The 18,018-nt window shown below is 44.7% G+C and overlaps 1 protein-coding gene across 1 annotated transcript; it reads left to right on the top strand.

The window, feature by feature from the left end:
- Positions 1 to 531: 531 nt before the first annotated feature.
- On the top strand, positions 532 to 15,364 carry SNAPC1 (small nuclear RNA activating complex polypeptide 1). Its single transcript, XM_035104354.3, has 10 exons — positions 532 to 691; positions 2,798 to 2,957; positions 3,063 to 3,203; positions 5,997 to 6,104; positions 8,868 to 9,026; positions 10,136 to 10,204; positions 10,918 to 10,980; positions 12,088 to 12,229; positions 13,949 to 14,050; positions 14,999 to 15,364. Exons 1-10 carry the CDS (start codon positions 561 to 563, stop codon positions 15,031 to 15,033), a joined length of 1,110 nt encoding a protein of 369 aa, XP_034960245.2. The 5' UTR covers positions 532 to 560; the 3' UTR covers positions 15,034 to 15,364.
- The last annotated feature ends 2,654 nt before the right edge of the window (positions 15,365 to 18,018 follow it).

Genomic DNA, 18,018 nt, shown 5'->3' with positions numbered 1-18,018 from the left:
AGTCTATTGTGGGTTTGTTTTTGTTTTTTAAGTTTTCTGTATATTTAAATTACGCTTGTACAATTTTCAGTGCTGATGTCATCCTTAATCTTCTTTGCAGTCAAGCAGCATGCAAATTTTGCGAAACAAAGAAATAAAAACACTACAGGTTGATAAAACACTAAAAGCTCATTAGGCTATGGAGGCGGCTCTCTTATAAAACAAGCAACCTTATTTGCAGCTGCTACGGCACGGCTCCCAACACCCTTTTAAACCATCGCCCAGAGGCGGGGCTTAGGAGCCCCAGACTCAACCAAAGGGCTGAAGTAGAAAGGGGTGGGAGTTCAGAGAGAGGGCGGAGCGAGCAGCTAAACCGTGGCTCTGATTGGCTGTAGGCTCCCACCTCCGCTTCCGTGAGCTCGACTCTTAAAAGGGCAACGCACACGTCGAGCGTGTCGCCTTGGGGCTATTTCGAGAGCGGCAGCTGCAGGGTTAACCTTTCCCTTTCTCTTCTCGCACCAGTGTGCAGCGCGCACGCGCAGTGGGGACGCCAGAACTGAGAGGCGGCGGCGGCAGCAACCATGAGCGCCGGCTGGCCGGGCCTGAAGACGGACTGCGAGGCTCTGCTCAGCTCCTTCCAGCAGGCCGAGAGCGTCCGCTTCGAGGACTTCGCCTCGCTGTGGAGGGAGATGCGCTTCCACACCATCTTCTAGTGAGTGTAGCCCCTGGGCATGGGCAGAGTGTCTTGCACCCCTTGCCGCCCCTTCCAAGAAATGGCTTGGCTGCAGCAACTAGAGATGAAAGCCCTGCACTGCAGGAGGGTTGACAGGCTGGGTGGGAGGGAAGGCGGGGTTCGACTGGATGACCCTTGGGGGTCCCCATCCAATCCTACATTCGGGTGGGATCCACAGGGGCAGCGGATCCCAGTGCAGATCTTTCGCCCCAATCCTTGCCCTTAATGTAGATCAGGGTTCCCCAAACTTTGGTCACTGTTTTTTTTTGAAGTACTAGTTACAGGTAGGTAGCCGTGTTGGTCTGACGCAGTCAAAACAAAATAACAAAATCCTTCCAGTAGCACCTTAGAGACCAACAAAGTTTGTCATTGGTATGAGCTTTCGTGTGCATGCACACTTCTTCAGATGAAGTGTGCATGCTGCTTCTTCTGAAGTGTGCATGCACATGAAAGCTCATACCTATGACAAACATCTCTAAGGTGCTACTGGAAGGATTTTGTTTTTTTGTTTTTTTTGTTTGGACTACAGTTCCCATCATCCTTGACCACTGGTCCGGGATGATGGGAACTGTAGTCCAAAGGGATGATGGGAGTTGTAGTCCAAAAAAACAAAACAAAAACCCCAACAGCTGGCGACGAGTTTGGAAGCACTGATGTAGATCTTCACTCCCCCCCTCCACACTGGTTAGCCTCAGGTGCCAAAACACTTTTGGCCAGCCTTTCCTGTGGTTCTCACTGTCCCTGACCAGGAGTCAGCCAGTGGTGTGCTATCCAGATGCTGATATTATTGTTGTTGTTGTTGTTATTATATCTATTTATACCCAGTTTACAAAAAAGGGTAGAACAATGCATTCAGAAAAAATTAACAAACCTACCGGTACTTTGAAAACATACAATTTTTTTATTTTAAAAAACCCTAAAACATTAACATTGTATTGCGGAGGGTTGGATTAGATCAGGGGTCAGCAAACTTTTTCAGCAGGGGGCCGGTCCACTGTCCCTCAGACCTTGTGGGGGGCCGGGCTATATTTTGAAAAATATATATGAACGAATTCCTATGCCCCACAAATAACCCAGAGATGCATTTTAAATAAAAGCACACATTCTACTCATGTAAAAACATGCTGATTCCCGGACTGTCCGCGGGCTGGATTGAGAAGGCGATTGGGCCTTAGTTTGGTGACCCCTGGATTAGATGATGCTTGGGGGACCCTTCCAACTCTACAGATCTGTGATTCTGAAGTGTAGTAGTAAGAGCAGCCTTTCTCAATCTTTCGTGTGCCCCCCCCGATGCTGTTGGAATACAACTCCCATCATCCCTGACCACCGGTCCTGATAGCTAGGGATGGTTGGGAGTTGTAGGCCAAGCACACCTGGTGACCCAAGGTTGGGAAAGGCTGGGTTAGGAATGTCCGACTGGGACCCAGGAGACCACGTTCAAGTGCTCCATGGGGGTGACCTTGGGCCACTCACTGCCCCTCAGGTGAGCCAACCTCACAGGGCTGTTCTGGGGATTAAAGGAGGAGGGCGGGGAAGGGAAACCATGTATTCTACCTTGAACTCCTTGGAGAAAAGGGTAAGATGTAAAAGTATTATTATTATTATTATTATTAAAAATTTTATAGCACCCTTCATCCATAGATCTCAGGGTGGCTCACAGCATAAAAATACAAGGTAAAATTGCAAAATACAGAACAAGAACAAGAACAAAACAAACCAATAACCGCCTCCCCCAAACAATGCTATGTTTTATTTATTTTATTTCATTTATATTATATTGTTTTAGTTTTACTTGTTGGCATTATAAAAAACTCAAAGCGGTTTACATGGAGAAAAGTTCACCAGCCTACTTTATAACACACAAAATTTAAAAAATACTAAAACGGATTAAAATGGTCCCAACTTTCTAAGCGTCTGATTTTGGTCTGGGGCTATTAGAACAAGGCTGTGCAACCTGTGGCAGCCTGTTTAAACCCTTGAGCACTGACCCTCCTCTCCTGTCATCGTTGATGTAGTATTTTCTTGACGTATAACTGATGGGATTGACAAATGCCATGCTGTATCTTTCCTTTTTTCATCTTTTAGTGGTAAAATAAGGACTCCGGAGCAGATTAAGTTCACCAAGGAAGCTTTGGCGTTGGTGTGGCCGTACTGCTTCCCCCCCTACACCTTCCAGGTCCGAGTTGGTGCCCTTTATCTCCTGTATGGATTGTACAATACGCAACTCGGCCAACCGAAGCAAAAGGTATAACAAACCCTGCCTGCATTCGCTTACAGGCTTTTCATAGGTGCTTCTAGGTTGTGTTTTCCTGACTTGAATTTGAAGATGTGCCTGTGTTTGTTTCTTCAGATCAGGGTTGCGCTCAAAGACTGGGCTGAAGTCATGAAATTCCAACAGGAACTGTTAGATGCTCAGTATTACGACGCTGCCTATGTCTTCCGGAGGCTTCGGATGGACAGAGCGTTCCATTTCACAGCAATGCCTAAATTTGTGAGTTACTGGATTGATATTGACAAAATCGTACAGGCATCGTACGCGGGTGTCACCTTCCGGGCATAAGCAAGAAAATCACTTAAGTGGGTTGTTGTTGTTTTGTCGTTTAGTCGTGTCCGATTCTTCGTGACCCCATGGACCAGAGCACGCCAGGCACTCCTGTCTTCCACTGCCTCATGCAGTTTGGTCAAACTCATGTTCGTAGCTTCGAGAACACTGTCCAACCATCTCGTCCTCTGCCGTCCCCTTCTCCTTGTGCCCTCCATCTTTGCCAACATCAGGGTCTTTTCCAGGGAGTCTTCTCTTCTCATGAGGTGGCCGAAGTATAGGGAGCCTCAGCTTCACGATCTGTCCTTCCAGTGAGCACTCAGGGCTGATCTCCTTCAGAATGGATAGGTTTGATCTTCTTGCAGTCCATGGGACTCTCAAGAGTCTCCTCCAGCACCATAATTCAAAAGCATCAATTCTTCGGCAATCAGCCTTCTTTATGGTCCAGCTCTCACTTCCATACATCACTACTGGGAAAACCATAGCTTTAACTATACGGACCTTTGTAGGCAACGTGATGTCTCTGCTTTTTAAGATGCTTTATAAGTGGGTAGCGCCCTCTAAAAAGCTTCTTAAGCGCACATTTCCCCCTGCTCCCCCTTCCCTACAGCTCTCTCTCCAACTAGAGTCGAAGCTCTGGAACTGGATTTAGGATGCACTGCAAAGCAGCTTCTTCTTCTTCTTCAATACCACATGGGCTAGAAGGTCGGCGGTTTGAATCCCCGCCACGGGGTGAGCTCCCGTTGCTCGGTCCCTGCTCCTGCCAACCTAGCAGTTCGAAAGCACAAGTGGATAAATAGGTATCGCTCCGGCGGGAAGGTAAACGGCGTTTCTGTGCGCTGCTTAGTCCGTGTGGCAGGCTTGCTTAGTCCTGCTGGCCACATGACCCGGAAAAACTGTCTGCGGAGAAACGCCGGCTCCCTTGGCCTGTAAAGCGAGATGAGCGCCGCAACACCAGAGTTGTCCACGACTGGACTTAACTGTCAGGGGTCCTTTACCTTTACTTTGCAAAGAAGTAGCTGCTGCTGCTTCAGTACCACATGCATTAGCTGCTAGGTGGGGAGGCTGTGCATTCTAAACAAAGCCCCCCCTGCCCTTCTGGGTTTCTTCAAGGCTTCCTCTGCCCTTAGTGAAGTCCTCTTCAGCCTTCAGTCTCCTTGCTCTCTCCCACCTTTTCCCAGTTTGAGGCTACAGCTCTGAAGGCGAACGGAATCTGTTCCGGAAGTCCGTCCGACTTCCCAAACATTCGGAAACCAAGGCGCGGCTCCCGATTGGCTGCAGGAAGCTCCTGCAGCCAATCGGAAGCTGCGGAAGCCCCGTCGGACATTTGGGTTCCAAATAACGTTTGCAAACCGGAACACTCACTTCCGGGGTTGCAGCGTTCGGGAGCCAAAACGTTCGAGTCGCAAGGCATTTGTCGACCAAGGTACAACTGTATTTATTTATTTTCTGCTTGTGTGTGAATGGAATGCACGTAAGTGTGGAGGGATGTCTGTAATTGGAAAAAAAAACAGCGCTTGGATGTGTTCAGCTGTTGTGTTTCTTTGGCGCCAGGTAAATTTAATGGTGACTGTTTCTTAAACGATGGCCTCTGATGCCAGTTTCTATGGTGTGGAAATGAACATTCAATTGAGACTGTGTTTTGACGATCAGCATGTACTTTGCTGAAGCACAGGGTAGAATTAAAGGCTGTGCTCTTACAGTCATTCCATCTGCGCATCCATACCGGCCTGCCAGGTGGAATGATACTCCCGTCTTCTGCCATGCTGTTCTGGGTTTTTTCTTGTGCTCCCCACCCCCCAATTTCAGGGGTTGTGGTATGGGGAGAATGGGGTCAGGCAGGGTGGATTTAAATCACTTGTCAGTAAGACGTGAATTTATTATTATTTTTAACAGAAAGAATCATTCTTGCTGGTATAATTTTAATATTTGCAACCAGAGGAAAGTTTCATTTTTGGAATAATAAATTTTCAAAGTAGTTTCTACAGTTATATGAAAAATTACTGATTTGGTTATACTATTAGAAATACATAGATAATTAGGAAATTATTGTGAGGTTTAATAAGTTAGCTGTTTATGTTTCGACAACTTTTCTGCTGTTGGAAGGAGAAAAACAATCGTTTTCTTAATAACAATTTAAACAATTTATTTAACTAAAGTAATATGTATTCATATTTATTAACTGATGTGGTCAAACATTTTTTTAAAAAAACTTAGACTGAGTTTTAGCACACATGAAAAACTTAAAACAAATCCTTACAGTATTTCCTGATGAATAGCCTTTGGACCAGGCATCCCCAAACTGCGGCCCTCCAGATGTTTTGGCCTACAACTCCCATGATCCCTAGCTAACAGGACCAGTGGTCAGGAATGATGGGAATTGTAGTCCAAAACATCTGGAGGGCCGAAGTTTGGGGATGCCTGCTTTGGACTATAACTTCAATAGAAAACTATATTTAGAAATATTTTTCTTCTGAATGCATTTTATTTTAAAAATCCAATTTAAATAAAAAAAATTCGATTTAAAATAAAAGAAATAGTTTTTTGATTGATTGATTGATTTTTAAATCATTGATTTTTATCCACCCTGGGGTCAGGGCTTCCACTGGCGGGGCTGGTTAGTTGATTCCTGCCTGGGTTGCTTACCTTGCAGAGTTCTTGAAACCTCAGTGGCATTTCACTTTCGTTTGCTCATCCGGTTTCCCCTTCTGCTTTTATCCTGACGCGACCACCTCTTTCTAGCTTTCCTTCAGGACTAAGAAGAACATGCAGGAGAAGACGGAGACCAGGAGTGAGTTCAGGGATCCGGAGGACCGAGTTGCAATGCTTAAGCCGCATGACTTCTTAGAGGTGGAGTACGCATCATGCTCTTAACGTTTCTGCTGTTTCTGCTGCAGCATCTTCCAGGTGGCCTAGCCTGCTGGTTTAGCAATGTCGCCCTGTGTTCCAGGGGCCATTCTGTCCCTTCATGCACAGACGGCGATGCCGCAACCACATGGAAGGTGTAACAAATTTAAATACCACCCGCAAACCCTCCTATGTGTTGGGGTTGCAAAAAATGACTTTTATTTGAATTGTGTTTCTGATTGATACATACGCATGCTCAGGAACAGGAAGCGCAGCTCTTAGTTTTCCTTTTTGAGCTCTCAGTCCTAGGGAGAGCCCAATCCAACATTATTATTTTTTAAATCATTGTGTGTGTGTGTGTGTGTGTGTGTGTTCTGTGAATGTGGTGCAGACACAACCTTCTCAATCTCATAATCATAGTTAGGCACTTAGGGATATACAAAGGGTGGGTGTGTCCCTCTCTCCTCATTTGAATGTCCTTCCTTTCATTTCATTTCAAACTACAAGAAGGAAGATTCCACCTAAACATTAGGAAGAACTTCCTGACAGTAAGAGCTGTTCGGCAGTGGAATTTGCTACCAAGGAGTGTGGTGGAGTCTCCTTCTTTGGAGGTCTTTAAGCAGAGGCTTGACAGGCATATGTCAAGAATGCTTTGATGGTGTTTCCTGCTTGGCAGGGGGTTGGACTGGATGGCCCTTGTGGTCTCTTCCAACTCTACGATTCTATGATTCATATTTTATTTAATAATATTGTAGCATCATATCTGTGCTTCAGCTAACCATGGTTGTCCTTGTAACTGAAGCCAACTGGGGTTTGAAGAACCCACTCGGATATACTGCCATGGATTGGAGATCATTGTTACATCTGCTCCAAGCTGCTGGTAATGGAGAATGCTGGAAAAAGTGCCAGCCATTACTACTAATACAGTCGTAGCTTTTTCCCTCCTGCTCTCCCTCCCTACAACTCTCTCTGCAAAATGCACTGCAAAGCGGCAGCTACTGCTGCTTCAGTACCACACGGGCTAGCTCATGGGTAGGCAAACTAAGACCCGGGGCCCGGATCTGGCCCAATCGCCTTCTAAATCCGGCCCGCAGGCGGTCTGGGAATCAGCATATTTTTACATGAGTAGAATGTGTCATTTTAAAATGCATCTCTGGGTTATTTGTGGGGCCTGCCTGGTGTTTTGACATGAGTAGAATGTGTGCTTTTATCTCTGGGTTATTTGTGGGGCATAGGAATTCATTCTTTCCCCCCAAAAAAATATAGTCCCCCCCCTGCAAGGTCTGAGGGACAGTGGACTGGCCCCCTGCTGAAAAAGTTTGCTGACCCCTGCGCTAGCTGCTAGGCAGGGAGGCTGAGCAGTCTAAACCAAGCCCCCCCTGCCCTTCCAGGTTTCTTCAGGGCTGCCTCTGCCCTCGGTCCCCTTCAGGCTCCAGGGAGGGTCTCCTCGCGAGCCGTGAGGACTCTCCAGCTCTCTCCCACCTTTTCCCGGTTTGCAGCTACAGTGGTACCCCGGAAATCGAACGGAATCTGTTCCGGAAGTCCGTTCGACTTCTGGAAACATTCCGACAACCAAGGCGCAGCTTCCGATTGGCCGCAGGAGCTTCCTGCACGCAATCGGAACTCGCGGAACCCCCGTCAGATGTTCCAAAGAACGTTCGCAAACCGGAACACTCACTTCAGGGTTTGCGGCATTCGGGAGCCAAAACATTCGAGTCGCAAGGTGTCCGGGATCCAAGGTACGACTGTACTATTATTAGGAGGCAGTTTTTGCAAATTCCACCTTTCTCTCGGCACCTTACTTGCTCCCACTAAATGCTGTCCCAACCCTTGGATCAGATTTGGGGATGGGGGTAGGGGCTGCAGAAGGAAGGGGGGGTGATAGAAAATTGCCTCCCAGCACCCCTTCATGGAACTCCCCACTGGCTCAAAGAGCTTCTATGAATGGTTACAATTTGAAAAAAAACCAACCAATGTCTAAATTGTTTTGATATGAAAGACAGTTAAATTGACCTTTTAATCTACTCCATGACGATACCTGATGGGTGCTTATTTTTAAATGTTTTATTACAAATATTGTGTGTTTTAAATTTTATTCCCCCCCCTCCGATTTTTTTTTGGGGGGGGAGGTGGTGTGTTATTGGGTTGTTCTTGTTTTATCTTGTTTATGTATTTTGTGTTTTTTATATTGCAATTTTATCTTGTGACTTGCCCTGAGACCTGTGAGTATAGGGCTGTATATAAATTTTATAAATAATAGTAATAGTAATAATAATATTATTCATTACATTTCTATACTGCTTTATATTTCTAAGAGAAATCTAAGAGAAAATCTCAGTGTGGTTTAAAACACAGTAAAACATCAAATAAAACGATCCAGAATAGAACATGGGTGAAGAAAGTCAGATTATTTATTTATTAAATTTATATACCACCCTATACCCGGAGGGTTCAGGGCAGTTCACAGAACAAAATCAAAATATAAAACCACAAGATACATGTAATCAAAATAAAAACAACACCCCATTACCCCCTCAACCCTATCCCCACCCCCATTTTAAAAGGGCATAGGATATAAAACAGATCAACCAAAGGCCTGGTTAAAAAGGAACGTTTGCCTGGCGCCTAAAGGTGTGTAATGAAGGTGCCAGGCGAACTTCGCTGGGGAGAGCATTCTGTCGTCATCTTTCAAAGTCTTCTGTAGGTACGTTTCACTTTTGCTTCCAAAGCTTTCCTGCTGGGCAATACATTTATTTACATTTTAAGGAGGCTAAGAACATTCACGACCACTACCAAAAGATGAAGTGCCTGGTCTCCGAGGACCAGTCCCAGCCGGACAAGGCTCTTAATCTGATAAAAGACGACTTCGTAGACAATTTCAAGAACATCATTTTGGAGCATCAAGAGTGGCAGAAGAAGAAAGCGGTAGGTGGCTTCATTTTTTTGTTTGCTTGTGTGCTGTTGAAGCTTGTACGGGTGGTTGGAAAGCCATTTCTCCCTTTGCAGCTCGTGATGCACTTTTTAAAGTGTCCTGCCTATCCTACCCCCAAGGCCTTAAAAATTAGAGCTGAGCTGGGGAGATTTGCCATTGAGTTGTTGGCTTTTGCGCATGGCTTACCTCTGTTTCCATGGAATCCTGACGTACTGATGATGCAAGAGCAATGCGGATTGGACGGCTCTCGCTGTGGAGTGCCAAGCAGTATAAATTTGTGTTGTGTCTAGGTGGCCCCTAGAAGCTAATGGGGACAATATATGGATGTGTGAACTGCACACTTGTTTGGACTGTTGCAGAAGCAAACTTTGTGCTGTGTCCTGTTGCGGGGAGCGAAGAACTGGCAGATCTAGAGAGATCCACTTGGGCCTACAGTTGCCATTGTGGCACGATGCTGTGTAAACAGGACAGGGGAACAGCCCGTTTTTGAAGCAGGTGGTCATATGTGAATAGCCAAGACACCTATGCAGAACAGATGAGGGGGCGCGTTCTGTCTGTATTAAATTTGATGCACAGGGCTCATTGCACGTCATGCTTCCTCGGATCCGTAGAGTACCTTGCTTTATCCCTTTGCATCCCAAAGCGCCACCCCCTGGGGGCGGCGGGGTCACCTTGGGGGGCACTACGGTAAGTGGTGGTGCAGTGGGACTCGTTGGAAATGTAAATGACTATCAGACTTTGAAAAGTTGTATCACTGGATCAAGCTGATCAGCGCCGTTGAATTCATTAAACTAGATATATACACCCCTCTCATCTGGCTGGGTTTCCCCAGCCACTCTGGGCTGCTCCCAACAGAATATTAAAAACACGATCAGACATCAAAACATCAGACATCAAAAACTTCCCTAAACAAGGCTGCCTTCAGATGTCTTCTCAAAGTCAAAACTTAAATTTTGTTCTCAAAGTCAGAGAGTTGTTTATTTCTTTGAAGGGTAGGGTAGGACTTGGTTCATGGAACCAAGGGGCCAGTGGGAGCCGCTGTTCTAGACCAAGGCCTCCGTATTTCAGACTTCAACCCTGTGGAATGTCTTGCCCTTTCCAGGAGCTGGCCTTGGCCGCTGTGGGTGAAGAAGCCACGAATGCAAAGGAGGGTCCTTCGCAAGGGACAGAGGTAAGGAAATACCGTATTTTTCCATGTCTAAGACGCCCCCTATTTTTTTTTAACCCAGAATTAAGAGAAAATGAAACCCTAAAATAGAAGTGAAAATCTGGATGATTGGCGGCGGCAATTTTTTTGATCTTTTTGGGGGCGATGGCCTTCAAAGTTTCCAGCATGAGATGCATGCAGTGTGCTGTGGTGCAGAAGCAAAGGCAGCGACTGGGGGGGGGGGGCACCACGCACTTCCCCTCGGTGGCTGCTGTTGCTGCTGCTGCAGGGAAGCAGGCTCCCAAGAAGGATGCCAAGGAAGAGAAAGAAGGGCAAGGAGAGGTAGCTGAGGCAGCTCTCGGCGGCGGTGGCGGCAGCTGCTCTCGACCTGGTGGTCAAGCCAGCGGGGACTTCAGGAGGGAGCCAGTTGCCATCATGCAGCCCGGGGGGGGGGGAGGACAGTAGCAGGAAGGGCCGCCTCAGCCTGCCCAATCCAAAATCCCAGACATATGCTTGAATATTTTTAAAATTCCCCCAGATGCCCATGTTCCGTGTACAAGACGACCCCTAATTTCTTACTAATTTTTTTTTAAAAGCAAAAAAACCTCGTCTTATACACGGAAAAATAACGGTTTATATTGTGATACCTGGTATCTCAGAGCAAAATAGTCAGGTGTAGGGACTGTGTCCTTGTCTAAGCCTGGGCGATGCAATGCTAAAAGTCTTTTATTTTCCAGGGATTTGAAAGAGCCAGAGCATTAGCCGACATCAAATCCAAATCTTACTCTTCAGTTGTTCAAGTAAGTGTGACGGGAATATCAGGAAATTCTATTCCATCGCAATAATGGGTTCTAAGTTGAAATATATGACTCTCCTTAGTACCTTCTTTACTTTTCTGTATGATGAAAAGTTATATCTCTTACTATTCTTTGCTATTCTGAATTCTTTCATTGATGCATGTATTGAGGATATGTTGATGTAGTATAAGTTATAATATATATTAGTTGCCTATGACACAGGGCGGACTGTGTTACAGTATTGAGTTTAAAGATGAGATGAAAAAATGACCCAAGTTCTGGAATCTGAAAAGCTCGCAATCTTTCATAGGTTAGTCCTAAGAAGGGCCAACTGTAGCTGGTTGGGTCCAACAGTTTTGCACAATATCATGCACTGATACTGAAATATGAGTGCACTGTAATATTAAAAAGTGATATTTTTTTAATCACCTATGTAAGTTAAGTGCATTAGAATCATAGAGTTGGAAGATGGTTACAGGTAGGTAGCCGTGTTGGTCTGGATCGAAGTAAAATAAAAAAATTCCTTCAGTAGCACCTTAAAGACCAACTAAGTTGGAAGAGACCACAAGGGCCATCCAGTCCAACCCCCTGCCAAGCAGGAAACACCATCAAAGCATTCTTGACATATGCCTGTCAAGCCTCTGCTTAAAGACCTCCAAAGAAGGAGACTCCACCACACTCCTTGGTAGCAAATTCCACTGCCGAACAGCTCTTACTGTCAGGAAGTTCTTTCTAATGTGTAGGTGGAATCTTCTTTCTTGTAGTTTGAATCCATTGCTCCGTGTCCGCTTCTCAGTGGCAAACTAGCAGACTTGCAGCACTGGAAGATCAGTATTTAAAATGCAGCAGAGAAAACTCAGTGACTAACGGCAAGCTAGACTAGAAATCTGCAATTGGATCTCTGACATCTTTTTCTGAAGCTTAAAAACAGGCATGGAGAGAAGGGGCGAATTGGATTAGGGTTGTGATGAGGCAAGATCCAAGCAGTTTATTTGATTGTCCATCTCCCCACCCCCCACCCCATGCACACTACTAAAATTTTGTTTTCCTTCTTGCTTAATTTACTTCTGACTTTTTTTCTTTTTTCTTTTTAAACACCAAATGTTTTAGGCTTCGAAATCAAGACGGCACCGCCAAGTTAAGCTGGAGTCTTCCGAATCAACAGATCGTGGGAAATCCAAATCGCCAAGGGCTAAGAAAGCCAGCAAAAGTTTGCAGCCGAGGAGGAAGAATGAAACTCGGAAAAGCAGAGGTAGGGAAACCCCTTTTCCAAAACAGAAGCGTGTTTGTGTGTGTTGGGCGGGGGGGAAGGGGGTTGTAATTCCTTGCTTATCACATAACACGTATTCACTCCTGAAATTTGTGCAGTTGCTGTACAGGCTTCCATGCACAACTCCTGGGAAGGGGTACAAAATCCCACCCTCCTGAGCCATCCTTTGATAAGAGCATCCTTTGACTGGTTGCCATACGGGAGGGGATGTGAGTGTCTTGTGTGTGTGCTTGCCGCTGCCTCCTTCAAACCATAATGCTTCTGATGATCTTGTGGATTGTACGGGGTGGCCTACTGGCAGTCGTCTTGAACAGCTTTTATCTAATTTTCAGGGATTTCTTTTTACTTAATTTTGTTGCATTTTTCTTATCTTTCATGCAAACCACTTACTTTTACTATGCTAAGTGTTATAACACCTCCCCCACCCTCCCAAACTTTGTAAATGCTTATAAAAGGCCATGGCTCCGGGGTACAGCATCTTTTGCACGCAAAAGGTCCCCGGTTTAGTCTCTAGCTAGGGCTGGGAGTGTCCCATCTGAAATCCCGGCGAACCACTGTGTAGTCAATACTGCGCTAGATGGGACCCAGTGGCCTGAATCAATATAAGACAGCTTCCTACGTTCGTAAATATACGAAGATATTTGCAGGGGGAAGTAAGAACAGTATTCATCTTCCTCTTTAACAGAAGATCGGAAGAGAATTCAGTCAGCTGCAGCTATGCAAGCAATTAGCAGAATATAATGAGAGTATCCTGTATTCCCCCCCCCAAAAAAAGCTGCTTTTAATTTTTAGAATTACAGTTTGATATTCCCGTATTCTTGTAACTCAACCTCGTTCCACGCCCTCTTCATTAGCACACGACCTATGAAATCATTGCACAACAACCGTTCCCATTACAATTCCAGATCAGTTTGTATTTGTTCATAGGAGTCCTCAAAGGAAGTCATCTTTCTATACAATCGTTTTTCCTATAGCTTTCCCCTTCCTGCCTTCCTTTGTTCCACAAGTTTCTCTGTTAAGTGCTGAAGTCCGCATCTTCCGCCTCCATTCGTGAATATGAAGGTGTCTCAGATCTGTCCATTTTGGGGCTATCAGTGGCATCGCTGAGACAAAAGGTTGTTAGACGTTGACGATCTTTTTGTTCCCCACGATATATCATCGGTAAAGAGATGCTCTGCAGAGTCTTTGCATTATTAGGCTCCTTTTGTTAAAAACCTGCATCCCGAAAGAGTTTAACTGCATCTGCAAAACTGACCGGCAAGGACATACCGTACTTTTCTGTGCATAAGACTATTTTTTCCCTTTAAAAATCATGCTAAAGAGTGGGGGTCGTTTATAAGGGTGGACGTTTGACTGGTTGCTGCCGCGGCTGTCAGCGGCTATTGTGCATGTTATTGGTTGCTGCGTCAATGGGTGGTGTTGATTGGCTGACACTCCGGCAGTTGGGCGGGCTATTGGCAGCTTCTGCCGGCACGATGGGACAGACGGGAAGCGGAATTTTGGCAGCCCCCCTCCCAAAAAGCTCAACAACCCTAGGCAATCCTCCGCAAACTCTGTGCCATCCCCCCGTTTTGTTAAATTTGAGTCCCGAAAAATAAGTGACGTCTTATACATGGGGGTGTCTTATAGACAGAAAAGTACGGTAGCTACGGAGCTGAAATGGAAACTAGTTCCTTTTTGAGATTGGTGTTGCCTTTGCAGGGACGTTGCAGTTGACAGAGGAGCAGAGTGCTGGGACCCTGAGTATGCCTGTGATTGCAGAGGATGATGAAGAAGAAGATACTGACCATTCTAGTGACGAAGGTACATTGGAGGGTGTCCTTATTGTGAGAAGTAGTGCAAAAGCTAACTTCCCTCTTCTCTTTTTTTAAAAACGGTTTTTATTCATACTTTTCAAATTTATACATTTCATTAATTTTACAATCCATTCAACATTTCAAAATGGGATTTCTGTCCCCCCCCCTTTCTGCGGTTCCTTAAATTTATTCTTTCATACCTTCTGCATATCCAAATTCATTTAATTTACTCATTTAATTATCCACCGTAAATATCTACTCTTCCAAAACTGCAGGTTATTACAATAATCCTGCCAATGTTTTTATCTGTTTACAGTTCATCTGTAAATATTCAATAAACCATTTCCATTCTTTTATAAGTCTGACCCCTGTGTTTTCCTCCCTCATGGTTTTGATTTATGGGCTAATTAAAATGAGGCTGCATTTTAAATTTTAATATTGTATTTTAATCTGTATGTTAATTAATTCTTTTCTTTTCTTTTATGTCTTATTGTAATTTTATTGGTGTTAGCCGCCCTGAGCCCGGTTTTGACTGGGGAGGGCGGGGTATAAATAAAAAATTAATAATAATAATAAAGAGTTTGTTATCTTGATTTCTTATTCTTCTGGTAAGCTTCGCCATTTCTGCATATTTCATAAGTTTTTGTATCCATTCTTCCTTTACTGGGACTTCCGCTTCTTTCCATTTTGGGGCAAGTAACATTCTTGTTGCTGTTGTAGCATGCGTAAATAAATTTCTATACTATTTAGGTAGTTCTGTCCCTATAATTCCCAAATTATTCCACAATAATTCCTTGTTGTGGGAAGTCATGCAAACTAGCCTTCCTCTTCTCACCATTTCTTCCTAAAAACTTTACTGATAAATCTTTCTTGTTCAGGTTTGGCTTTCTTAAATCCTTTTCCTTTGCCAATTTCTTGGATGATGGCCACTTTTTCCTTCTCTTTTTTTTGCCAGACTTCATGCCCAGCAAGAGAAAGCGAGCTCGTTGAGAGGAAAATCTAAATACTGTGAATTGATGGTGTGAATTCCCAGAAGGAAACCGTGCCTCTGGCTAGTGGGCGAGGCTATCCAAGTGGCCTGAAGACACACTGCAAACTGCACACGCCTGTTCTCATTTCAAGAAGGCAGGAAGAACTTTTTTGGGAAGCTCAAAGTGAAGAGAGCCTGTTCTATGTCGTGCAATAGTTTGATGTGCTGAACAGGGGATTTCATGTACCTGGGACTTACGAATACTGAGAAACGGTTCTTAGGTTTAGCATTGTATATAAGATTATATTGTATTACTCATATCTTAAAATAAATTTTTGGTTTTAAGAAAAACTCCCCACATTCATTAAAGAGTATAGATTAATAATAATAATAATCTTACTTATGCCCTGGCCACCTGACTGGGTTGCCCCCAGATTTCAACATAATAAAAACACAGCAAAACATCAAACATTAAAAACATCCTGGTAACAGGCTGCCTTCAGATGTCTTCAGGGAGTTGTGTGGTTGTTTATCTGTTTGACATCCGATGGGAGGGTGTTCCACAGGGCGGGCACCACTATTGCAATCTGCCTTAGGCTTCACAATTTTTTCATTTCATTTGCATCCCACTATGGAGTTTGGCCTGCGCGTAAAGACATTTTTCCAGTCCGCCTTTCTTTTCTAGAAAGAACATGCTGTTCTTTTATTTTTCTCCTACTGTACAGCTTTTGATGCCTAGGCTGTTTTGTGCTATTTTTTCTAGGCAGCAACATCTTGACTGCTTAATAGCACATTGCACAGCGAAGCCCTTTCGATACTTGCCTGCAAAATAATGTGGAGCAGCAGTGTGTAAGGAATCTTTAAAATTCTGTTCTGCCTGTCTTTGGACCCCTTCCAGATTACCTGTTTATTGAACATGTGCCCCGTTTTTCTTGCTTATGCAGAGTTTAGATTATTTGCTGAGCATTGCCTCCGACGTGTTTTGCAGGGCAGTTTGCACAACAAGGAGCATTTATCCTGATTTGCTTGCAAGGTGTTTACATGTCTTTCCACAAGTCATTTGTTCATCCCACACTTCTCAAAACATTTCTCAGTCACTTTCCAAACGCAAAAAGTCAGTTCCTTAAAAAAGTGAATTTGTTGTGCTGGTGTGACAGAGCCCTTTAATTGCAAAAAAACCCCCCCTAAAGTTCTGCATGCATTTGAATACCTCCTGCAAGACACTGACAGTCTACAAGCCACCCTTTTATTGTCTGTTTGAACGCCTGTGTTTCAGACATTTTGACGAAGCAAGTTAAGCAAACTGAATTGTTAATATGGACTACTAGATACAAGCCCAAGTGCTTCTGAAACTAATGTTAAAAATTTGATCTGAAACCTGCTTCCTTTGTACTGCTGTGTTTTTCTTTTTTTCAGGATGGCATGAGGGATTTTTTGCTTTGGGTTGATTTAATATTTGTATTCTGCTTTCCCAAGAACAGCTCAAAGAGTCTTGCCGTAATAATGATAACATTAAAAATGAACAAATAACAACAACTTCTTATTTCTTATACCCCCTCCATCTAAGTGGGTCGTCCTCTGGTCGGCTTCCAACAAAAGTACAGGAAACCAACATCAAACATTAAAACCTTCCTAAAACAGGGTTGTTATCTTTGTCCATGGCATGCTATGGTCCATGGGGTCACGAAGAGTCGGACACGACTAAACGACTAAACAACAACAACAAAACAGGGTTGCCTTCAGATGTCTATGAAAAATTAAAGCGTTTATTTCCTTGACATCTGATGGGAGGGCATTCCAGAGAGTGGGTGCCACTGTCGAGAAGGCCCTATGCTGGTTCCCTGTAGCCTCACTTTCCTGCAGTGAGGGAACCACCAGTAGAGACCCTTGGACCTTGGTTTCTGGGCTGAACAATGGAGGTGGAGACACTCCTTTGGGTATACAGGGCCAAGGCCATTTAGGACTTTAAAGGTCAGCACCAACACTTTGAATTGTGCTTGGAAACGTACGGGGAGCGAGTGTAGGTCTTTTAAACGCAACAGTGTATAAATAAGGCACAAGGCAAGCCAGTTCATCTAACAATTAATGCAATTGTACAAGCTCAGAATTGATGCTTTTGAATTATGGTGCTGGAGGAGACTCTTGAGAGTCCCATGGACTGCAAGAAGATCAAACCTATCCATTCTGAAGGAAATCAGCCCTGAGTGCTCACTGAAAGGACAGATCCTGAAGCTGAGGCTCCAATACTTTGGCCACCTCATGAGAAGAGAAGACTTCCTGGAAAAGACCCTGATGTTGGGAAAGATGGAGGGCACTAGGAGAAGGGGACAACAGAGGACGAGATGGTTGGACAGTGTTCTCGAAGCCACCAACATGAGTCTGACTAAACTGCGGGAGGCAGTGCAAGACAGGAGTGCCTGGCGTGCTCTGGTCCATGGGGTCACGAAGAGTCGGACACGACTAAACAACAACAACACAAGCTTAGTGATTCAAATAGCTGCTGAGCATCCTTGTGCCAGTTGGCAGACTCTGGGAAGGGGCTTCTTCACCCAGTGCAGTGGCAGCGCCACACTCCCTGGGGCACAAAATCTTCCCTGCTTTTTAGTCCCGACTTCTTTTTTTTCAGGCTCGGAGAAACAGGTCAATCACTTCCCTTGCTTGTTTTCTGAGAGTGGGCCAACAGGTTGCAAAGAGACAGGTGGTCTAGATCCCAAAAGTTTTTGGGCCACCACCCCCTTGGTTTCATAAGCTGCTCTCCAGAGGGGAGCCCCCCCCCCATAAAAAGCATTGCTCACGGTAGTGGTTTATTACACAGTCCTAAGGAAGGTGGCAACACAATGAAATTCAAAGCTAACAATACAGGCTGGGATAGCTTGGTCGGTAGAGCATGAGACTCAATCTTAAGGATTCAGTCTTCATGCATGGAGGTTCTTAGAATATTAAAGTGTCAGGTGTCACTTCAGCCTGAACGTAGCAGAGTGTTGCGCAATCCGGAAGCTTCTGGC

Source organism: Zootoca vivipara, chromosome 1 (genome assembly GCF_965207765.1).
Source record: "Zootoca vivipara chromosome 1, rZooViv2.hap1.1, whole genome shotgun sequence".
Taxonomy (NCBI): domain Eukaryota; kingdom Metazoa; phylum Chordata; class Lepidosauria; order Squamata; family Lacertidae; genus Zootoca; species Zootoca vivipara.
Note: the sequence above shows the minus strand (reverse complement) of the source record. Positions and strands in the feature narration are given on the sequence as shown.